The 24337-nt window shown below is 52.5% G+C and overlaps 1 protein-coding gene across 9 annotated transcripts in view; it reads left to right on the forward strand.

Annotated features, from left to right (window-relative positions):
- Positions 1 to 24337, forward strand: part of CNTFR (ciliary neurotrophic factor receptor) — a 440626-nt gene that overhangs the window by 225642 nt on the left and 190647 nt on the right. For 7 of the 9 annotated variants that reach the window (XR_010602077.1, XR_010602076.1, XM_065598658.1 and 4 more), the window contains one exon: positions 8635 to 8716. The exons of the other annotated variants lie outside the window; for them this stretch is intronic. Coding sequence is in view for 5 of the 7 variants with exons in the window: in XM_065598658.1 (XP_065454730.1) it covers positions 8635 to 8716 (82 nt within the window). In the remaining 2 variants the exon portion in view is untranslated. The remainder of the gene's footprint in view (positions 1 to 8634; positions 8717 to 24337) is intronic. 9 annotated transcript variants of the gene reach the window in all.

The raw sequence follows: 24337 nt of genomic DNA on the forward strand, positions 1-24337 counted from the left end.
CAGAGGTCAGAAGGGACTTCTCCACACACACACACATACACACGCGCACATGCGCGCACATGTTATCATTGCACAATTAGATGGATTTGGCAGGGTCATGTTTTTTCCTATGCATGTGGCTGTGGTGCCAGCCGGATGCAGGATACCAGAGTAGATCATAGAATCGTAGACTATCAGGGTTGGAAGGGACCTCAGGAGGTATCTAGTCCAACCCCCTGCTCAAAGCAGGACCAATCCCCAACTAAATCATCCCAGCCAGGGCTTTGTCAAGCTTGACATTAAAAACCTCTAAGGAAGGAGATTCTACCACCTCCCTAGGGAACCCATTCCAGTGCTTCACCACCCTCCTAGTCAAAAAGTTTTCCCTAATATCCAACTTAGACTTCCCCCACTGCAACTTAAGACCATTACTCCTTGTTCTGTCAACCCAATAGTCTGATCTGACCCCGCCAGGCCCACGCTGCTCTTTACAAAGCCGTGCTCTGCATTGGAATTGGCCCTCTCTGTCCCACACCTCACACCCCCTCAGGCTGCGGGCCACACCCCTGGCCGAGCTTACCCTTCAGGGGAGAGACCTTCCCATTCTCTCTGCTCTGTGCTCAGCCCGTAGCCTTTTCCCTTCCAAATTCGCCCAGGGCGACAGGAGCGCAGGGATGCGCAGGCTTGTGTGCCCAGCTGCTGTGCTGGGGCATGGCAGATGTGCGTGGTCGCCACAAGGGAAGAGCCGTGCAAAGCAGCAACCCTCGCGCATCCACTGCTAAGCCTAGCCCCTGCATCTCCCTCTGCCTGGGGCATCACTCACAGCTGCTGTGCAGGGCTCGCCCAAACGGCGCTCACCAGGAGGTAGGGGGATCCAAGACTGATCTGAATTCCCCTCTGTGAGTCCCATCAAGGCCCAGCACAGCAGCCATGGCTTCGCTACACTCTTGCTGCGGTGTGGGAACCGTGCCATTGCTGAGTTGGTTAAGGCGGATTCGTGTCTGCAGAGTGCTTTGTCAGTGTAAAATGCTACCAGGATGCACGAGCTGGAGTCAACTAGCACCTGAGATTACTGAGCTTGCAATGATTTTAAAAGGCTAATTTAGTTTCCATCACTGCAAACGCAGGTCAAACGCCTGAACAATAAACCCGCTGTCTTTAGTGTCATGCAGAAGCAAAAGCAGCCACCCACCGGAGTCTAGCATGGAGGTTCCCTGGCTGCTGGCTGCGGAATGCTCCTCCTTCCTCCAGCTGCTAAATCACATTCAAAGGAGCTACAAATGTATTAAATATCTCCGTAAGGTTTCTTCTCCCGGAGGCAATTGCTGGTAGCTACCATGCTGTTACACAACAGCCGATGGGAAGGCAGAGGGAGGCCGGGGCGTGGTGAAGGGTGGGGTGGGGTGAAGGTGACCCCAGTGGGAAGGGAAGTGGTGCTGGGTGTTGTCCAATGGGAGGAGAGGTGGAGATTGGAGGTTGGCGAATGGCAGGAGGTGCAATGAGATGCTCTCTCTTTGAAGATGGGGTCGACGCTTTGACTACGTTTGAGATCCCCGTTCTAGTACTGAGGTCACCAGTAGGCACATTTGTGGGAGGAGCCAGTTCGTAGTGAGTGACAGAGAATAGGAATGGCAAGTGACTTTTGAATTGAAAAGCCATGGGAATCCATGGCTAAGAATTAAGCTCATCCAATTAAGAACATAAGAACTGCCATACTGGGTCAGACCAATGGTCCATCTAGCCCAGTGTCCTGTCTTCTGAGAGTGGCCAATGCCAGGTGCCCCAGAGGGAATGAACAGAACAGGTAATCATCAAGTGATCCATCCCCTGTCACCCATTCCCAGCTTCTGGCAAACAGAGGCTAAGGACACCATCCCTGCCCATCCTGGCTAATAGCCATTGATGGACCTATCCTCCAAGAACTTTTCTAGTTCTTTTTTGAACCCTGTTATAGTCTTGGCCTTCACAACATCCTCTGGCAAGGAGTTCCACCGGTTGACTGTGCGTTGTGTGAAGAAATACTTCCTTTTGTTTTAAACCTGCTGCCTATTCATTTCATTTGGTGACACATTAGTTCTTGTGTTATGAGGAGTAAATAACACCTCCCTCTCTCCACACCATTCTTTATTTTATAGACCTCTATCATATCCCCCCTTAGTCGTCTCTTTTCCAAGCTGAAAAGTCCCAGTCTTAATAATCTCTCCTCATATGGAAGCCGTTCCAAACCCCTAATCATTTTTGTTGCCCTTTTCTGTACCTTTTCCAATTCCAATATATCTTTTTTGAGATGGGGCTACCACATCTGCGTGTGATATTCAAGATGTGGGCGGACCATGGATTTATATAGAGGCAACATGATATTTTCTGTCTTATTATCTATCCCTTTCCTAATGATTCCCAACATTCTGTTCACTTTTTTGACTGCCGCTGCACATTGAGTGGATGTTTTCAGTGGACTTTCCAAGATCTCTCTTGAGTGGTAACAGCTAATTTGGACACCATCATTTTGTACAGATAGTTGGGAATATGTCTTCCAAGCTGCATTACTTTGCATTTAGCAGCATTGAATTTCATCTGCTATTTTGTTGCCCAGTCACCCAGTTTTATGAGGTCCCTTCATAATACTTTGCAGTCTGCTGTGGAATTAACTATCTTGAGTAGTTGTGCATCGTCTGCAAATTTTGCCACCTCACTGTTTACCCTTTTTCCCAGATCATTTAGGGCACAAAACCCAAAAACATGTGACCTACGTTGTGTGCAGCTAAAACTAACCAATAACCTTTGCATTTTGAAGACCATGTAATCATCAGAACCAGCCCCTGAAAAGTCTCCAGGCCAATAAATAGCCATTCTGTTGGGAGAATGAGTAAGTGGAAGACAGTCGCAGTCTGCTCCCTAGTAATGGCAAACAGAGAAAGAGGCTAAAGAAGTCTCCCCTGCAAATGATGTCCTCAGTTCCACTGATTCTGCTCACAGGCCTGTGCTGATGACGCAGCCCCTGGCACAAGTACGTGGTCCTCATGGTGTCGCAGCTCCCCACAGGACACCGAACGACCCGTTGTGCGGTAGACTCTCTAGCCCTGTCTGGGTGTCTGCTGCTGCTTGGCAGCCGCCCTGCAATGGACTGTCCCGGCAGGTGCTGGAGACCAGGCCCCGAGCCGCTGGGACCTTGGGCTGAAAGCTGATGCAATTAATGTGGGTTTTTTACTGAATGTCCCTTGGAGACAATGTGGGAAGTCTCAGCCGTGTGCTGTCAGAATGTTGGCACACCTGGCACCCAGGGCCTGACTCTCAGATCCTCTCTGCTTGAACCTGGGCCAGGGATGGAGTGGGAGGGGGCTTTATGTGTTCCGGGGCTGCACAGGGGAGAGACGGCAACTTCAGGGCTGCTCTACCTTCCGCCTTTCTACCCCAGCTCCCAGGAAGCAGAGAATCGCCATACGCTCTCTGGCCGTGCCCTCGATCCACCCCCTATGCCAGGGGCTGAGGGCACAGAGCGGGATGCCCCTGTGCAGGAGGGACTTCTCTTTCAGCCACTTTGATGCTGCAAAAAAGGGTCTTAATTTAACAGAGACTAAAGCCCAATGAATCTTCCAACATTGGCCATTGCCACCTAAGCCCGGGACCTGTCTCCTGACTGCCAGCTTCCCTCTGAGGGCTCTGTTTGTCGTCATTTCTGCATGAGCCGGAACTAGCGCCCGCGGTCAGTCAGTGTAGAAATACAGGGCCCTGCCCTGCCACTCTTCCTCCAGGTGGATTACACCTTCCACTTAGCTCATTCTGAGGCACCTGGAAGGGATCAGGTCATTAAGGATTCGACCCAGCTGGGGAGAAGCAGGTTAGGTGGTTCCTATAAAAGAAGGACTGCAGGGCAATAGGGAGGGGAGACCCAGGGGTAAGGCAGTGGGGAGTTTCCAGGAAGGGAACCACAGAGAGGCTTGCGGGAAGGAGCTCTTGCCTTGGGACTGCCTTTGAAAGGAGCGGGCAGCTGGGACGAAGGAGCCTCCTACAGCAGGCCTAGGAGGAGAGTCTCCCGGGATGACACCCGGAGGGGCAGTGGCGGGGGAAAGCCCTGGAAGGCCAGCAGAGGGGAGAAGAATCTGCAGGAACTGGAGCCTGAGAGGAGTTTTCCTTCCTTTGAGCTGGGACATTGTTACCCTCGAAGGTCTGGGATCTCAGTGTGACCAGGCCGGAGAGCCGAGTCACCCCCAGGCCACTATAGCCCAGGCAAGGTGGCGGGTGAGGCAGAGGGGCTGCAGTGCTGGGTTTGGCCAGGCCGAGATGCTGCAGAGCGGTAAGTCTGCGGCAGGGCTTGGTAAGGTCTCAGTACACTCTCCACTGGAGTGCCCTGCGTAGGCAGGGTGTCACCTGGTGGCAGCCTGCTTCGGGGGCTTCTCCCATCCCTCGTAGGGAGGGAGGGCGGCCCTGCAGCCGAGCAGTGAGCCCTGCTCAGGGACGGGAGCTGGACGGGAGTTTAAACAGCAGGGAAAGGTTTGTGAGCCCAGGAGGGCGAGCTCTGTGCTCGTTCATGGCACTTCAACCCCCTGCCCCCCAAGATTCCCCCTTCCCCGGGTTTTCCATTGATCCTTCTATTTGAGCTTGGTGTTGTAAAGGGTGGTGCTATGCCAGGCTGTGTCCAGATGGGCTCCCATAGCGTGCGTGTTTTATGTGGAATATGTTTTGCTGTTTGGGCCAATTACTGCTCCCCTGTTAGGAGTTTAAATGGACGCCATATGGCTAAAGAGCCTATAAGCATGTTCCGTGTTACAAGACAAACCTTCTGCGCAATACCGACATAGCACCTGAGATTACTGAGCTTGCAATGATTTTAAAAGGCTAATTTAGTTTCCCTCTTTGTGCCGTCTACCCCGGCGTGAACCATGAAACCGGACTCCCGGATTGCCTGGTGCTTTGCACGCACGTTTCGCTCAATGCAGCGCTTGCATCTTCCCGCTCTGTGGGCCAGGAGGCCCGCTGCCCTGCCTGCCGTGCAGATGCAGAGGGCTAGGTGGAGGCTGGTCTCTCTGCCCGGCTGAGGAGGTGGTGCGTTGCTGCGCTACCGCCGGAGGCAGCGCGGGCACAAATTGCAGCCGAATCTCAGTCGCACCCCGGCTCGGCTCTTGCTCCCAGTGGTGCTTTCCGCAGCCCTGCAAAGGATAGCGCTTGCTTGGCTAACCTGGCCCAGCAGTGGGAGGTGGCACTCTGGGGACGGGGCAGAGAGACACCTCCGCCCTTCTGTGCATATCTCTCTGCTCAGAGGACTGGGGGATTAGAAGGGATGATGCAGGGAGCTCTAACGTGGCTGTGAAGGGGATACCAGTGTCTTCAATCCTTGACTCTTTCTGTTTTTAATTACATCATTCTGTTTAACCCTCGCCCTTCCCCTACGCCCGTTTCACCCCCTCGTTACCTACATGGGGGCATGATTCTCCCCTCCCTTTGCTGTAAATCTGGAATAACTCCTACCCCGGAGGCCCTTAGACAGCATCCCTGCGTGTCTGTCTCTTCTACACCATGTTTTTCACACCTACGCAGCTCTAGGGAATGCTAAATAAGGAGGGGTCACCATGCTGGCGGTGACCCTACCTCTGCCCTGCAATCGATGGTGCTGGAACTAGGGGTGCTGGGGGCACTGCCCCATCCCTGGGCTTCAGGTGGCAAAAAAACAAAATTCCAAAAATCTGGTTTCCATTAGCAGCCCCCCCAGTATAAAAATTGTTCCAGCCCCCCAGCCTGCAATGGTGGCCAGCCGCTGAAGGGGGGATTCTAAACAGGTGACGCCATACCCACCGTCAGAGAAACCTATTTCACCCCCTTGGTCTGGGGGATTGGAGAGGTGCCCTTCCAGAGTCCCCAGCAACAACCCTCTCAATTTAGCAAGACGCCAGGCTTTTCCCTCCGCTGCCCTGAGCTCCTGGTAGGATTTCAGCCTCCAGAATGGAGACGGTGGCTGGCAGCACAGCTCTGTCTCACATTGTTTCCAGCGCAGCCCCGGGCGAGGCAAACCGTCCAGCCAAGCTATGCGGCTTGAAGTGCACCGTCCTTGCTGGTGCGCCGCTCTTCCGGTCAAGAGCTCTGATTTGTGGAGAGGGACGTGCTAGGGCGTCAGGCAGCATGCGTGATGCTGGAGGGGATGCTTTGGAGTGGAGGGGGACATTTTCTTACACAAACACAGCTGTGCCCCCATCACCTTCCCTAGGACACGTCTATTTAGAGTGCGTCAGTTGTGCCAAAGCGTGTGCCGGCTTCTTGACATGATCGGCGAGGCCTGGAAGAGCCACCAGATTCGTTTTCACTCCTGGCCTGAGCCAGGAAAATTACTTCCCTTCATTCTATTTGTATTCTAGTAGGACCAGGCTCTCCCTCCTCCCGCCCCGAGGGCTGGAACCCGCCTAGTTGTGTCAGGCGCTGTACGCACACATCAAATAGAAGAAAGTCCCTGCCCAAGTGCATTTACAGTCTCAAACACAAGGCAGACAGCTCCAAAGAAGCAACTTGCCAAAGTCCTCTATGTCTGTTTGCTACAGCAGGGGATAGATAATACGGCTAGATGCCACGGTGATGGCATTGTATACGTGTCTATGGGCCAGTGGAGCAGGCAGGCCTGGGTGTATGTAGGCAGGATTACCTACAGCCTGGCTGAGGGACCATTCCAGAGAGGTCCCACCCCCGTAGCTGCACCGGAGCAATTTCCCAGCTCACCGGCCCCAACAGAGCACGTTAAAGCGAGTTAAGCGACCCTTTTGAAGAACGGCAGCGCGGGCAGGGAGGGGCACGTGCTGTCTGAAATGGTGCGGTGCCCCTGCCACGCTGGAGCCAGTGCATGGATTGACTCACTTGCAGCTCGTAAAACTCTCCGCGGATGACTTGCACGTCTCGCGCGCGGAAGGGATGGAAACCGGATCTGCGAGGGGAGCGGGGCTGCTGCTCCTGCGATGAGGCCAAACAGGTGTGCTGGGAGCAAGAGGGCACTAGGAGAGGGGCGGCTCATAGAATCATTTGGGGCAGGCGGGACCGCTGGTGGATTGTCATATCCATCCCCCTGCATCGTGGCAGGATAGGCTGGGGTACTTCTGCCCCATCCTTCTGTCAGCCTGGAGCCGTCTTCAGTGATGGGGAATCCAACATGCCAGCCCTGGGCAGCTCCTTTCTTCAGCCAAACCACTCTTCTCCCAGCTCCCCTAACGTCCCCGCTGAACCTCTAGTCTGTGACTTCCTCATGGACCTACTCTGTATAACTGGTCCCTCTCCCCTAGGGAAAGGCCCTGTCTGTATCTGCAGGCGGTTCTCATGCTCCCCGCCCCCCCCAGACAGAACGTAGCCCAGTGCCTCCCCTTTCCTCCCAGCTCCTGCTCCCCGGGCGATTCTTGCTTCTTCCCCTCTGCAATGTGTCTGAGGCTCGCCTAACATGCAGGGCCAACGGAGACCAGACCCCCAGCCTGGCCAAGCAGGGTAATTGCCTCACTTGGCTTCCACGCGTCACCCCATCTTCTGTACAGTGTCCTGGACAGGTCTGGGGGCTAATATAATAATAACCATACTACAGAGGGACCCACGGGCTTAAAGATGCATGGAGGAGGCATGCAATGATTGTTGCTGTTTCTATTTATTATTTCTAGTACTGTAGCACCCGGTGGTCCCATTGGGCTGTACACATCCACCATCAGGGACAGTCCCTGCCCGCACGAGGTTACAATCTAAAGAGACAAACAAAGGACTTGCCCAGGGTCACCCAGCAGTTCAGAGGCAGGAATAGAACCCAGGTGTCCTGGGTCTCGGGCCAGTGCCCCGTCTGTGGGGCCTTATGGCCATTTGAGATGAGAGACCAACAGCTACTGCAGAGTTCTGTCACCTCCTCTCATGTCTTAGATCCGGCCCCTGGGCACGGGCAGCTCCAGGGGGCGATGCAGTCGAGGGCATTGGAGCTGGCTCAAAAATAGGACCTGATTCCAAACTTCCTCTGGGAGTACTATTGTAATGTGTGGCTACTGAGCTCAGGGCCCCAACCCCACGCTCTAGGTAGCCCGAAATGTCTGACTGACAGAAGCTGAGAGTGGATGCCAGGGGACGGATCACTCGATAATTGCTCTGTTCTGTTCATTCCCTCTGGGGCACCTGGCATTGGCCACTGTCAGAAGACAGGATACGGGGCTAGATGGACCTTTGGGCTGACCCAGTGTGGCTCTTCTGATGTTTGTCTGCTACACCATTCAGAGGCATCTACCTCTGGTGTGGAGTGCTGCAGCTGCTTAACAATGCACAGCAACACTACTAACGGGATTGTTTGGGGGGGGGTGTTGGAGCTTAAAAGGGGATGGGGAAAATAACATGCCCATAGGAACGTGTAAGGGGTATTTCTAAGTGCTCAGTTCTGCTCTCAGCTCCACCAGGGCGGTTCCCATCAAAGTCCGCAGGAGTTACTCCAAAGTAACCGTGGGCAGGGCCCAGAGCTCACACCTCAGCTCTAGTGGAAAGTTGCACAGGCTATTTAAGGGCCGCCTCAGTGACCTTCCTCCTCAGCAAGACCGTGCCATCAGCTACCCAACGCCCCCTCGCCAGACGCCGGTGCATGGGGGGGTGAGTTTCTCTGCTGAGTACAGAGCGCTCTCACCCGACGGACAAACCATGACCCATCCCTCTCATTTGCTTCCACAGATGGCCAGTCCTGTCCCGTCAGCCTGCTGCGTGGTGCTCGCCGCGGTGGTGATGGTGTACGCTCAGAGGCACAGCCAGATGGGTGAGTGACTCTCAGCTTCCCTCCCCCCGGCCCGCAAAGAATTCTGTCTCTGCGAGAGCGTAGAGCCTGATTATTATGTATCTCTCGTAGCCCTCTGCCTCTTATCTCCCGGTCCGATCCGTGTGCTCCATCTGCAGTGTCTGTACCAGGCTGTGTGTCTCATCTCCTTTCATGTCCTCTCCGCCACACCCCGCCGCGTTTAGGAGGACAGCGCCCGGCCATGCACTGGGCTATGAGCACTGCGTTCGTCGCCTGCTATAGAGGTGGCGTTGGCGAATGGAAGGGGGTGACCATAATGGACCAGTGCAGGGACGCAGAGTATCCCCACCGTCTACCTCTGTGCACGCTGCCTGCAGCCTTTGACAGTGCCCCGTGGGAGTGCTGGGGTGATCCATGGCCAGTCGTACCAGAATGCACCCATTGTCCCTTGCTGTGATGCCCAGAGTCGCTTTCTGCTGAGTCCCCATCACCAGTGGCCGAGCTAAACAGGGCCTGTTTCCATTCTCGAGAGAGCAAGGAGTCACTGGTCGTGTGCGCGTCATGACAGCAGCAGGCAGAGCCCGAGACCCCTGTGTAATTTCCTGGGCACAGCTGTAACCAGGAGAACAACGGGGCCAGATCTCCCAGGGGGCCCCAGCTGCTTTGCACGGTCGTGGCTGCTGAGGAAGGGTGGCTATCGGTCTTTGGTCCTGGGATTTCATCTTCGCTGAGTGCACCGTTCCCGGAACACGCTCTGCCCTTTGAGTCAGCAGGGCTGCAGCCTGGGGGGAGTGTTCTCCACGCCCCGAAAGGGCGGTGTGAAAATACCTCGTGCGGGGTAGTAGGGCCTGCAGCCCTGTCCATCTGGCTTCTTTGGAGAGCCGCAGCTTTGTGATTGGGTGGTGGGTGGGCGTCTGCACCCCTGACCCTTGTGGGTGGAACCAGCCCTGCTCAACCATGTGTCCTAGGCTCCCACACAGGAGGAAAGCTGGCCCAGTGGTTAGAGTGCTTGCCCGGGGCTTGAGGGAGACGGGCTTAATTCTCTGCTCTGCCATAGACTTCCTGGGGGACCGTGAGCAAGTCACTCAGTCAGTTGCTGTCTCGGTTTCCCAACTGTAAAATAGGGACCGTGGCACTCCCTAGCTCACAGGGGTGTTGGGAGGATAAAGACACTACAACCTGTGTGGGGCACAGATATGATGGCAATGGGGGCCTGATGCGCACCTTGGCTGGGCAGGCTGCTAAGAGTTAAAGGAGACTCTCTGTGATTGTTGATCGGGATCCGGTATCCTTATGCTTCCCTAGGTGGGTCTCTTCGGTCTCTGACTCTGTGACCCCGGGCAGCTGGCTTCACACAGCAATTCAAGGCCCCTGAATATGCACAGCAGGTGCTGTGGGTGCCAGATACAATTCTACTTCGTGTGCGGCTGCCTGGTAGCCGAGGGGTCGAGGATTTCAGCTATGTGCCCTCTGCACTCTGACCCTCCCCGGCGCTGTGGAGTGGGCGCGTCATTCCGTCTTGTCCCTCTGCAGCAGCTGCTTCCCAAAGGGCAGTGTCCTGGCCTGCAAAGAGCTTCCACGGCCTCCAAGGCCTCCCCGGCAGCGTAGCCCACTCTGAGAGGGCAGGCCCGGCTCCCCAGGGCATAACCCAAGGGGGTGCCACAAGGCAAAAGGGACCCTGCAGCCTTGCGGGAGCTAGGAGGGAGCTGGAGGCCTCAGAGAGGGAGCTGGGGAGCCCTGGGGGACAGCAAGGCAGAGCTGTTCTGCAACCAGGCCTAAATCCAGATGTTCCCCTCAGCAACCCACACCATGGCCACAGATCTCAAGCCTGAATAATGGAACTAGGGCAGAATCCTCTGATATCCTCCCCCACACCCTGGTGCCCCCCCCTTCCTGCCCAAGCCCCCCAGGCCTGTCCCATGTGCCCCAATGTATCCCTCCCCCTCGCAGTCTATTCCCAGAGCGCCTGTATCCCTTTTAACACCCTATTGAATAAATCCACAGAGGGGAAAATCTAGGCTGCGAGGCAAAAGCAGGAGAAGCGGCACACGGGGCTGCCCGACTCCACGAAAGCAAAGAGAGTCCTTGGCAATGGCCACCTCCCTATTTATAACGTGATTAGTGGATGTTCAGCTTTAATAACGTATGAAGCACTTGGGGAAATACATTAGTGCTAAATACTTAAGCGAGGAGACTCTAACAAGCGAGGAGACTCTGACGAGCCATTCTGTACAGGAGCTCACAGCCACGCTGGGCCAAGCGCCCCCCCCTCCCCCCGACTTACTCAGTGCTAGCAATTAGCAAGCGTCCTACAAAGTGCCGTATGAATTACTAAAGATGGTGTTGGACTGGAAGGGGCTTAGGCTGCTTGCTTGCTAAGTGGCTCTCAGTCACCCAACATGACCCAAAACCCCTGCGCTGCTATTTGGTCGTGGCCTCCAGACTCCTTGGATTCTCCGCTTTATTCTGCGGGGGCCAAACTCGTCTCCGGCTGAAGTCACCCAAGCAATGGATTTGGCCGTTCGTTCTGGTTGTGTCTCAGAATGATTCATTTCCTATCCTTTGAGCACTTGACTTCCCAACCTTAATGTTCTTTTCGAGTCGTTTTTGGTGCATGATTTCCTCGGTTTTTGTAGAAGCACACTGAAACAGGTTCCCTCCTCTCCATTTATGTGCCCAGACCCACAGCAGTTAGGAGCAACAATTGCCCCTTTAGTCCTGGGCTGGAGCATGCCCAGTGCAGATGGAATCTTCAGAGACTTTAGTTGCCAAACTCTAACAAGTGTCTACTGACCATGTGCAAACAGAGATTTTTCAGAGGCTCATTATTTGGCCAAATGTACGTGGGGTCCCCCCACCCATGGAAATAGCAAGACACATCCCTGACACAAAGGCCACCCCTTTGCCAAATTTCAAGTCCCTGCTCCAAAGCATGGTGGTGGTAGATTTTTCTCAGTAAAACGGTCATAATAATGACCTTAACATGGGCATGTATTTTTCCCGAATCGTGAACAATTTTTGCTGAAACTTTTCAAAATAATGCAGCCTGATGCTGCCGCCCCAGCAGGACAAAATCTCAGCCTAAGCAGTTAATGTTTGGCTAGGTTATAAGCAACTGAAAACAAGGGCTTGTAGTGGGAAGTGGTGGGCAACCTTAACTAGAGGTGGTGCTACCCGTTCCGCCTATGATCAGAAAAATAGAAAACAGATCAATAAGGGCCAGATTCTGATACCCTAACTCACACGGAGCAGTTACTGCCCTGGGTGACTAGCTCCATGGATTTCAGAGGGACTATTCAAATGGGAAGGTAGCACTCAACTAAAGGGCAGCAAAGTCTGGCCCTAGATAAATAAATATAAAGATGAAATGTCTCCTGCTTGGCCCCGTTCTCCTGACCAGTTTCCCTACAAGGCTGAGGCGTGTGATAGCCCAGGATACAGTTAGGACTGAGAGAAGTGGGAAGCCTCTTCATGGGACTGTATAGCTAAATAGATTCCGAGCAATGTTTCTTTGGAACTAGGAGGGGGAGGATGGGTGAAGCCGAGGCAGCCATAATTGATGTGGGCACCCGAATAGTGAGGCCAGAGATTCCTGAGATGGTTGTGGTTAAGGAGCTCTGTTCTTATCCGGAGTCGCCAGCTTCCCTTGACCCTTCCCAGTCCCCATTTAGCCCTGGGTGTGACACAGGGACTGCCCTGCTCTCATTGGATGGTAATCTCCTTCTGGCAAGGGGCCACAATCAGGTATCTGTGCTAGTATTTTTTGTGAAGTGATTAAGGGGTGTTCTAGTTGCTGATTAAGACATGGCTTTGCGTGTTTATGTCCTCGCACTCCACTTTTACACCAGTCTGGGTAACATACTCTCGTCTACTCTGTGCATCCCCCTCTAGTGGCTGGTCCACATGGAAGATAACAGTCTACTGCTGCTACTAGCTAATAGAATTGCTCCCTTAGCTCCAGTGGTAGCCGCTCATGCTGACGTTCCCTGGTTCAAACCCAGGTCGGAGAGGGAGAATCAACAAACGTGGTTTTTATCACAATCACAGCCATGTGTCCGGTCAGCAATGCGTGTGCGTCTGCGCTGACGATGTTGCTAGAACGTGCATTGGTGCATGCCAGGAAAACCTGGGCAGCTGTGTCCTCTAGTGCCCTTGCAGTGCCGGAGTGCTCCAAGGGCAGGCACACAGCTGGGGCAGGGTGTCCTAACTCACAGCGAGGTGGGTGGATGGCGGAGCAGCCAAACCGATTGTACAGGCAGAGGGAGAGTCCCGCACACACAGCACAATAACAGCCTGATGACCCGGTGACAAAACAACCATATGTCAGCCAAGGCCTGTTGGATGAGAGATCCACTCCACGTGGTGACTGTTGCTTACCAGGCAGGACACAAACTTGGGTTAGAGACACCATTCCAGTGTGTCCACCCTTAATTCAAAGTGATCCCTTAGACAGAGCAGCTGCTGTGGCATCCTGTATACATCACATCCCCCCCTCTGAAATCCTGCGGGGAAGGGATTAGCGCAGCAGCATGGATCAGCACTGCGGATCGGCTCCCTTTCTCAGAAAGACTTTCACCACCCGAGTGATACCGCAGAGGGCCTGCGGACGGACCCCCGTTCCTGCCTTGGAGGTAGGGTGACCAGACAGCAAGTGTGAAAAATCGGGACAAGGGGTGGGGGGTAATAGGATCCTATATAAGAAAAAGACCCAAAAATCGGGACTGTCCCTATAAAATCGGGACATCTGGTCACCCTACTTGGAGGGATCTTGAATTTAGCAGACAAAGGCAGGATGGGATCCAATGGCTGAGAGCTTAAATCAGCCAAGTTCAAACAGGGAAAAAGAGGCAAATGTTTAGCAGCGAGGGTAGCTAAGCACTGGAACGGCTCAGCAGCAAGCGAGGCGGTGAATTCTCCAGCACTTGGAGTCCGATGTCTTTTTCCACGAGTGGTTGGACCGGATGCAGGAATCCCTAGGGGAGGTGCTATGCAGGAGGTCACGCCGAATGGTCAGAAGGGTCCCTTTTGGGTCTGAAATCTACCTCCGCAGCCTAGCAACAACACCAGGGTGGTTTTACTGGGTAAGAAGACAGGCAGGATTTGGCAGGGACTTGGGATGAGGCAGATCGGGGCAGAGGGAGTCTGGAACTGGCAGGCTCCCATGCAAACCTGCTTCTTCAGACTGCGAGGGGAGGCTTTGGCACAGATGCCTCCCTGCCGAGTTTGATGGCTTGTGTGGATCATGCAGGCTTGGTGGTAAGGAAGAGCCCAAGGAGGGTGGAGGGTCACCAGGGCTGGGGGAGGGGAGCGGAGGGCCAGGCGAGGCAGCGGGGTACACATGGGGGAAGTTCCAGGTTGCCCGAGCTCTGGAGTGGGAGCAGACCATGTGGGGTTAGGGGGAGGATTTCTATCCGGCCAGTCTCTGCCCAGGGGTGAATTTTAACCAGCTGTCAGGAGCTCTAGCGGCTGGAACAAACCCTCCCTCTGCCAGTTTAAAGGGAGGGAGCGAAACACCCACAATTACAGCAAAGAATACTGGTTTATTTCGGTCTGACTTGTTCCAGCTCTCGCCTGCCAGGGCGGGGGGGATGGAAAAAGGATTAACGAGGCCGAGCTGGGCGGCCTGCAGGGCTGGCTCCGGATTCTCTCTCACACGCACGTGCGTCCCTCCTCCCGTTTGCTCACACACTCGCCCTCGCACGCACACACTGCCTCGGTGTCGCACACACAATTTGACACCATGCACACACTCGCTCTGTTCCACCCATGCTGTGCACAGCCCCTGACTCTTCAGGGGTCTTTCTAATGCACCCAGCCTTGTGCTGTCGAAGCATCAGGCCTTGCACTTGTTAGCAACAGACTTGTGGGTGGAAACATAAGGAGTCCCAGAGAAATCCTATAAATAACCGAGAGGGAGAGAAGCAAAAGTTTGCACTACAGTAGGTGACCAAATGAGGGTCCAGAGCCCTCTGCAGGCCCACGGAGGTTCTGCAAGATCTAGGAGCCCGGGGCGTTTGTAGATGAAGCAACAGCTTTGCACCTATGCCCGCGTGTTGTCAGGACTCCGTGGACTGACACACTCACCGGGCTGGTGGTGATGTCTGCGATGGAGCTGCGAGGCACATATGTAGGTGGGAAAGGGGACCCCAGGGCTAATGGGGTGACCGTGTGAGTGCCCCTCGCATCTTCTGGCTGGGGAGCAATCCAAATCAAGGAGCCGCTTCCCGGGAGGTTATGTAATCCCTGGAGGCGATAGGAATTAGTGGCACTTCCAGGAGCCGGTGCCAGTTTGAATAGACAAGACAAAGCATGGAAGGGGAATAGAACTTGTCTCCCAGCCAGTCAGTGTCCGATCCGTCCCTAGAACCCAGGAGTCCTGAGCCCCAGTCCGTCTGTTAGACTTTGCTACTTCATTTTCTTCTTGGATTTTCTTCCTCGTCTTCATTCTCTGTGTCTATGGGATACTGTTAGTTTGCTATTTCCCTATGTAGGTACATTACATTATAGGGGGGGACGACACAAAACAGAACAGGGTATATAATAATGCTGCCCTCTGTGGCCTATGCAACTTTTATAGATACAAGGAGTCCATCTTGACCCCCATCCTGACCAGAATGACATTCACCCCATCGGCTGCTCCTTTTCCCCCATCCCCCCACCCCAAAGAAAAAGAACACCCAATCCCAACCAGAGTTTTCTGTATCTGGAAAAGAGAGACCAAGGGTCCTGGTGGATTCTCCGTCACTGCCATTTTCTAAATCGATAGTGGATGTTTTTCTAAAAGCTCTGCTCTAGGAATTAGTGTGGGGCAGGGCCCTGGCCCGTGTTCTACAGGAGGTCAGACTGGATAATCACAATGGTCCCTTCTGGCCTTGGAATCCATGAATCTAAGATCCTGGGGCTGTCTGAAGTTGCACTGGGGAATTTGCGATTGTCAATCTCTTTAACATGGAAGGCGCCCAGGTACTATGGTGATGGGTGGCCATGCAAAACTCTAGGACTGAGTATATAAACGCCTCAATCAACTATAACATCCTGAACTACAAAAATACCCCAGACCTGGAATGCCCCACCCCAAGCCACATGCTCTCCCTTCCCCTATCATTCAGCTATCCCCCAGTTACATACACCTCTGTCCCTTACTGTGATTTCTCTGTTTGAAAGGAGCAATTCTGCTTTATTGATCCTCACCCTGCTGAATTAACTCACGTTTAAACAGTAATTATGTTTTCACTTTGGAGAGGCCATAAAGAGATAAAAGTCTCTTGAAATGAATGAACTTCTGAGGCTGGAGTATCTGAGGTTAGTTTATTGATGCACAAAGAAGCTGCTATCTCTCAGCTTACTAACCAGCAATGAGCAATTAACCCCAATCATTCCTCAACTGGGGGAGAGAGAGAGATCTGATTTTATTTATTCTCGTTCTCGCTTGCTCTCTCTCTCTCCAGCCCTCGTTGTAATCTTTTGCAATTTGTTCTGCTACAAAATCTCCCGGGAGTGCCCGTTTGCATACACCTTGTTAAAAATGCTGACCGCATTCCAGCCAAGACAAAGTCATTAGCCTGCAAGCCGCCTTCCGAATGCACAGCAAGGGGATGCAAATCGCCTGCCCAATGAGCAACCAACCTTCCTAGTTATTTCTGTCACCACTCCTCACTGGACTGGGAGAGAAGGAGCTCCTCTAGGTCTGCCCACTTCCCTTGGGGTCGGCTAATCAGAGTTTGGGGGATCCGCTAGCCCTGATGAGCCAATCACAATGGGCAAAGGTTTTGCCTTTATTTTCTGCCAGGGAAGCCATGGTGAATTCCAAAAATGTGGCGTTTGCAGTGGTGGTGTAGCCATGTTGGTCCCAATGTACGAGAGAGACGAGGCGGGTGAAGTGATCTCTTTTATTGGACCGACTTCGGTAGGTGAAAGAGACCAGCTTTCGAACTACACAGAGAACTCTTTGGCCCAGTAAAAGACATTACCTCACCCCCACCTTGTCTCTCTCAAAAATATGCTGGAAATTTGTCATTCTTTGAGTTGTTTTTATCAAGCTAGCTAGGCCTGGGGGATTTTGAGCTCTGGGATTGGCTGCCTAAGTCCCCGGGGTATGATTTTTGTCCGCCGGTTGGATGACTAGGAGCAGTAGCAATGAACTGACACTCTCTGAGGGAGGGACAGTTTCAGGGAGACGACCATAGGAAATAACAGGCCTCGGACAGTTTAGGTCACGCAGGCCAGGTCCACACACCACAGACTTTTCCCGGCGTAGCTGCGTCCCTCATTCAGGGATGTGATTTGTGACGGACGCAGCCGAGCCTAGCGCAGATGGAGTTAGAGCAGCAGATGTGCGTTTTTACCATTATCGCTCGTTTTGCTCAGGGTCTTGGAATCGGCTTTGCCGGTGTAGACTGCATCCACGTGACGAGTAGAGCCATGCCAGCAAAGAGCTCCTCGTCTAGCCAGGGCCTTTTTCAGTCTCTTCTGCACGGGAGAGAGCAGGATATTTGGCTATGAATGTGCAGCCCAGATTGTAAAGGGGCTGGTTCCCTTCCTGAGGAGGAGAGAGAAAGAAAGAGGCCAGATTTGTTGATCTTATGGCTGCCTGTATGTCTAGTTTTCTCCTGCCACGTAACTGCCCCGTGATGGGGTTTGCAAACGCTGTGTCCAGATCCCTGCATGGTTCATCTACTGGCCCAAGTGCTGAGGTGGTGTGGAGTGCCTGGCTGTAAAGAACAATGCCCACTCTTTCATTTGGCTGCGTTGGGCATGGATTGAATCCACCAGCCTCCATTTTGCATCATGCTACCACTTAGCATGGTCGTTACTGCTGCGGCGGGGCTCGCTGGCCCGGGGAACCCACACGTGGCCCAGCCCTAAGCAGAGAAGTGGCTCCAGCGGGTTCTTGTGGCCTGGTGCTGATTTTCCCCACCTGCTCCCACAGCAGACACCCTCCGCCAGGATCTGAGGCTGAGCACTCGCTGGAGATGTCTCCTCACAGCCTCACTCCCACCCTGTGGATGGGGCGGCCGGGGCAGCGGGTGCGTAGCTCGGGCACTCATACCTGTATTCGCACCAAGAGAGAGCTTCTCCTGGGCACCTGAGCGAACAAAGACTGGTCCACCCGCATGGAGGAACCGGGAAATGGCCCCGCAAATTGAACCAGGCAATGGAATTTGCAAATTCCTTCTGGGTGGCATGCAGCGATGTGCCACAGCAAGCCTGGGACCTGCCCTGTTTTTAGGGGGCAGGTACTGGCCAAGCCTCATGCTGGCTCCTCTGTGCAGGGCTGAACTTCCCCTGTTAGTCTGGCACCGGTCTTGGCAGAGAGTGTTGCGTGCGGTGTTCCCTGAACCAGCCACACGAAAGGGCTGCTGAGGGTGATGAAAGGCAGAGGTGCCGCCCGGCTCCGGAGTGCCGGCTTTCATGGTGCCTTTATTTAAAGCAGCTGCAAGGTACCTGCCTTTGCACAAACACACATGCATATTTCAAGGGTAGGAAGAAGCCCGCAGGCCCATGTGTGTCCACTGTCTCTCTAATACTGAATAATAGACTTTTCTCCCAGAGGCCAGACAGACACACGAGCCATTGAGGACAGGAATCTCGTGTCTCTCAGAGGAAGAGCTGTACAGAGTAGAAAGTGTGTAGTGAGGAGACCCCTAAGCATGTTGGCTTGTTTTCCAGGGGTGTTGAGTGTTGAGTACCCACAGCTCCTACTCAGCTCAATATATTGGGTCCCATAGAACACATGGTGTAGGGCTGGCAGGGACCTCTTGGGTCATCGAGTCCACTACCCCGCCATTGCTGGCAACCATCATAGCGGGTCTCTGAGGCAGGAAAGGTGGTCTTGTGGATACGGCTCTGGACTGGGACTTGAGACATGCGTTCAGTTCACACAGAGTGACGCTTGGACCTTGGGCAAGTCATTTCATCTCTGTGCACCTTGGTTCAGTGGGGGAGAATAACACTTCCTCAGAGACTCTGTGTGTGTGTGTGTGTGTGTGTGTGTGTGTGTGTGTGTGTGTATACACACGAACAGTACACATAGCACAACAGGGCACTGGCCTCAGTAGGGATCTGCTGGAATACTCTTTCCCTTCTGCCAAGCAGTAACAGAAGTCGGTGCCTTGCAGGTTGATTTCCCATTGGAAGGGAAATTTTCCCAGTTCTTTCTCCTCCTTTTTCAGCCAACTGTAGAGCTGGGGAAAAATGTGAAGTTTGGGCGTTTCAGCATTTCTGAATGTTTAAATTAAGGGAGACATTTTCAAAAGCCCCAGAAATCATGGCATTTCTCCTCCCTGGGGCTTTTTTGATCCAGTTTCAATAGCTATATTTATATCCTACAGCCTGTACAGTATTGTAGACCCTGTAGGATCCTCCCAGATAAAAGATATGACTGTCTAGTAAATGCAAGTCACTGTCCTACCGTGTCTCTTGGGAATGCTCTTCCCAGAGTGGTGGATCTGACTGTTGCCTTTGCTTAATTTCATCCCATTACTCTCAGTTAAAACACTTCGGGCCTGCCGCGCGTTCCTTTTCAGCACGGGCTGTGATGGCAGCGCTGTTCTGCCGTTCGATCAAAGCGGGCGGCAGAGGCATGAGTGGGTTTTGCCTGTGTCCTGCAGAATGAGAGGTAACTATTTCCAAAGGGGCGTTTTATAGCTCAGCCATGGATCAGTGGATTTGTGGCGGGGGGAATAATCATCCCCAAGCTTCAGGCCATGAGCTGGTCCCGGCGGTGTCAGGAGGGAACCCCCTCTGCACAGTGCAGTGTGACAAATTGCAAGAGACATTGGTTTTTTTCTTTTCCCTTTCTCTGAAGAAGCTGGCGTTGGCCGGTACCAGAGTCAGGACCTACAGTCTAATCTGGTTCAGCAAATCCTGTGTTCCTCTATGGCACTGAAAACCCAGAGAACTTTCTCCACTGGATTATTTATTAATTGCCAAGTTGAGAGTTGCGCCCAAATTACCTGACCGCGAAAAGATCTCTCTCTTTGAAGGTGCGAGATCAGTGCAGGGCTCCATCCAGCCTACTATTGACAATGGTCAGCATCAGGTGCTGCCAGGAGGCAGTTATGGGATACCCTGCTGTCCAGGCTGATTCCCCACTCTGGCACTCGGAGTGCAGAAGGTGGGGGCCTGCAAGGACTCTAAAAATGAACACTGGCCACTCCAGGCTTGTATTCAACTCCCAAGGTTACAGCTTTTCTCTGACCTTGGCTGAGTAGATGCTGCCACCACCCAAATGCAAAACCCCCCTTGGAGCCCAGGAAGGCACACTGGGGAATTCCTCCCTGTGGGTACCCTCAAGCCCTTTCACCCCCCCCCTCCAGGGAAGAGCTGAGAAAAAAACAAAGGAAATCAGCTGTTGCCACCAACTAATTAAACAACATATTAAATAATTAAACTAATTAAACAACATATGCACAAACCTCTTAGGGACACAAAAATCCAATCTTGTTCTTAAAAAAAAGGTACATTTTATTAAAAACAAAAAGAAAGGCAATACATTTGGAACTTAGGCTTTTTGCTAGATCTTAAAAGAATCAATTACAAAAATTAAGCATCAAGATAGCTCTCTTGAGGTTCAGCTTAAAGGTTACAAACAAAACAAAAGCATCTGGGGTTAGCACAGAGGAGTCCACAAGCCAATAAGAAATAAAAGAAATAACCCTAATCGCATCTTTCTAGACATTCCCTGATTTACTTACATATTTGGGTTGTTAAAAGTAGTTCTAGATATGATCTGATGATTTTCATATCTGGCTTAAAGCTTCTCACAGCATAACTGCTCCCCGTTCCCCTCTTTCCCGGTGAACCACACAGAGACAAAGGGGAAATTTTTTTTTTTTTTCATTTTAAAAAGTTCTGGCCTTCCCATTGGCTCTTTTGGTCAGGTGCGCACTCCCTTTCGTTTACCCACCAAGAGGGACTTTATAGCTAGCTGGCTGGCTGTGTGTTCATAAAAGGGAGCTACCTCCTGCCCCTTCATTTATCACACCTGCACTCAAGGATACTTCTCTCCTAGCCCCTAGTCATTAGAGCTTAGCTCTTGCCCGAAGGCATGATGGTTTAGATCTCTTGGTTTTTCCATACATTCATAGAAGAGACTGTTATGATCATCTAGTGTGATCTCCTGCATGGCACAGCCTGAAATATTTTACCCCGTGTTTCCTTCATCAAGCCCATCATTTCTGTCTGAGCTGAAGCATCTCATTTAGAAAGGCATCCACTCCTGATTTAAAGACTTCAAATGCTGGAGAACCCACTCCAATCCTGGGTGAATTTTTCCAGTGGTTAATTATCCTCACTTAAAAATTTGCACCTAATTTCAAAGTCTGATTTTGTCTGGCTTCAGTTTCCACTTATTGGGTCTTGTTACGCCTCTGTCTGCTAGATTAAAGACCCCACGATCAGAAATCTTCTCCTCTGTGTAGATGTTTACAGACATTGATCAAGTTTCCTCTTAACTGCTCATGCAGTTTGAGCTGCTTCTGTCTCTTACTGTCAAGCAGGTTTCCCATTCCTTGAGTCGTTCTCATGGCTCTTCTCTGAACCGTTTCCAGTTTTTGAACATCCTTTTTGAAGTGTGGACACCAGAACAGAAACAGCGTTCCAGGAACGTTCTCACCAATTCTGTATACAGAGCTATTCTGTTCTATTCGGTTCAGGGTCTGATGCCGCACTCACCACTGTAGTATATGAATGCTTTCCAGTCGTGCTTTAAGCAACGTGACTAACATCTGTCACGGGTTTGCTTTCTCTTGCTGTGCCCAGGGGGAGAAGTGTGTGTAATGGAGCGTTTCACTATGGAATTTTTATATATATAATATATGGTTGTTTGAGAAGGCAAGGTCAAAGAAATGCACCTTGTGCATAGAGCAGAAGGACCTTGAGGTTTGGGAGGGCCGTTAATTCTTGGGGGAGTTAATTCCAGAGTCTGGGTCTGGCCCCAAGAAAGCTCTGTCTCCTGGCTATCACCTGTCACTGCCGCTCCTACTTGGTATTCCCCTCTTGCCCACTGCAAAGCTCCAGGAGCTCATATTCAGTTGCTTTCCACCATGACCCTTCAGTCCTTATCAGAATCACTGCTTCCCTGAGCACAGTCCAGCGTCCATTAACCGCAGTCATCCGCAGTCTTTGTTCCCAGACGTATGAACTTGCATGTGGCCGTATTAAAACACAGGCTGTTGTTTGAATACGCCCAGTTATCGAGGGGTCCAGCATGCTCTGTATAACTGCCCTGTCCTTATCATTATCTATCACCCCAGCACCCTGTGGGCCTTCAGCAAATTTTACCAACAATGATGTGATATTTTCTTCAAGGTCATTGATAAAGCTGTTGACTAGCATTGGGCCCAGAACAGATCCCTGGGGGACCCCAAAAGAAACACCCTCATTTAGTGAGAAGTCCTCATTTTACATCTCAGTCCCCCATTAGCAATTACATTTTTAAGCCTTCCTAATATGACTCCGGATGTTCTCCTTAGCACTCTGGGTGACCATATGAGACTCGTTCCAAACTCAGCTTTCTTTTGTCCTGAGAGCCAAGTGCATCATGTTTGCAAACCCTTTCTCCTGTTAGGGTTAGGTGAAGCCTGCTTAGACTTAGAATCTTGCAAAGTAACTCCCTTCTCTCCAAGTGTCAGTATATAATGTCTGCATCTGTAACTTTCACTCTATGCATCTGAAGAAGTGAGGTTTTTACCCACGAAAGCTTATGCCCAAATAAATCTGTTAGTCTTTAAGATGCCACCAGACTCCTTGTTGTTTTTGCTTAGACTTTGATTGTTTGCTCTTTGCCGGCATTCTTGTGGCTGAAATTCTGTTCACATAAACATTCCTGACAAAGGAACTTGGGGCCTTGGAACAAGAGTCCTTCAATCAAGAAATGAAATTCGTTCTAGTCAGAAATACTGCATTGGAGTTAGCTCATCCAATCAGGGGGAAGAATCAAAGGCCACCTGACTTAGCGTGGCCAGTCACAAAACTCAAATAGCAACAACTGGCCAAGCACTCAACTGGAGAGTGATCCATAGGTTCAAATATGTTCAGGGAAAGTGTTCCCCCTACCAGATCTAATCATGAACAAGCTGTGGGGGAAGAGAAGGGAAGAGACAATTTTTTGGGATAAACTGTTTTGTTTAAAATGGCTGGGCCACCCCTCACTCTGGCTCAGACTCTGTATTAACACTCTAGGGGCCTTCTGCCCAGAGGGAGAACATACACTCTGCAAAAGGGAGACCTGGGGTGGCAGACACATCTGAAATGCCTGCCCCCTGCATGGGACTTCAGGAACGGAGGCGTCTGACAGAGGTTTTCCTCATTCCCAGTGCAGGAGGGTGCTTCAAAAGAGAGCAGGATTGCAGGGGAGGCCCGGTGGCACCCCAGATCTTCCCCTGCCTTTGCTGACAGCATCCCGCTTGCTGTTGGCAGCCGGTGTTGTTGCACACGAGTCTGTGATTCTGCCTGCATCGGCCCCCTTTCTGGCACGCAAGTTGCTTCTGTATGCACCTCATGCGCAGGGCGCGTGAGTCAGCGTGAGTCACTGGAGACACGTTACCCCTCACATGAAAGCTCCGGCGCCGGCTGCTTATGTACCATGATTAGAATTCAAGTTTCCCCTTTCAAGGAGTCTGTTTAAATCATTTTAACACCGCTGTTCAAAGGGAAACATCCCAGCGTCACTGCCGTCGTGTTCCCCTTTTTGTCCCTGCCCATTTCCAGATTCTGCCCTTTCCTCGACGCCCCTGGGGGAGCACATCCTGCCTGGGGGTGGAATGTACGTGGACCTCCTGTGTGCAGGTGTCAGGAACGCAGAGGTTCCCAGCAGCACCCTGGAGGACCAGCTCTCTGCCCCCTGCCATGTGCAATCTTTGCCCTAGTGTGACAGCCGCAGAGGGAAGTGACAGCCCAACACAAGGAGGAAGAGGAATAGCCCGCCTGGAGCAGACTGCTGGGAAATGCTCTGGATGTCATGGGGAAATATCTGTGATCTGCCAAGGAGCTGGGAAGCAAAGATGTTTTGTGAACAGCACAGCCCCTAGGTCTCTTCTGTGCCCGGCATGTTTTCCCGGTGCTGTGGAAGGTGAAGTCGGATGTGGATCTGGCGTGGAGTGCTCCAAGTGAAGGATTTCACACACACACACACACACACACACACACACACACACACACACACACAGAGCAGGGGAGGGCACTGAATTGTGCGCAGCAGCCTCGGCTTGCACCATGGTTTTCAGCCCAGTGGGCCCTGCCTATTAGCCTTGCACTGTCAATCAGGTCCTCCCTGTGGGTCAGAAATATTGCCAGCCAGGGGGGGCTTCTTCTCTGGGTGGGTTCTGCGCTCTCTGGGTCGCAGAGGTGCCCTCTGGGAAGCTTTCAGGGCCTTTGGTTCCGTGTTCTCTGCATGTGTAGCTAACCTCCCCCCGGGGGCAGCGTGGGCACCTGAGAGCGGTCCAGGTCTCTGCTAGCTCAGGTGAGGTGCAATAGCTGTGACTGTGTGGCTGACCTCTATCCCTTTAGTGGCCTAGCACAGATAACCACTGCCGTTCGCCCTCTCCACTTCCCATGTCCTCCTAGCCCACCGTCTGCGATGCCCTTCCTCACTGCCGGAGCCACTGTCTCTCTCTCTCTCTCTCTGGGATCGTACAGACT

The sequence above is a fragment of the Chrysemys picta genome, chromosome 6 (genome assembly GCF_011386835.1).
Source record: "Chrysemys picta bellii isolate R12L10 chromosome 6, ASM1138683v2, whole genome shotgun sequence".
NCBI classification, from domain to species: domain Eukaryota; kingdom Metazoa; phylum Chordata; order Testudines; family Emydidae; genus Chrysemys; species Chrysemys picta.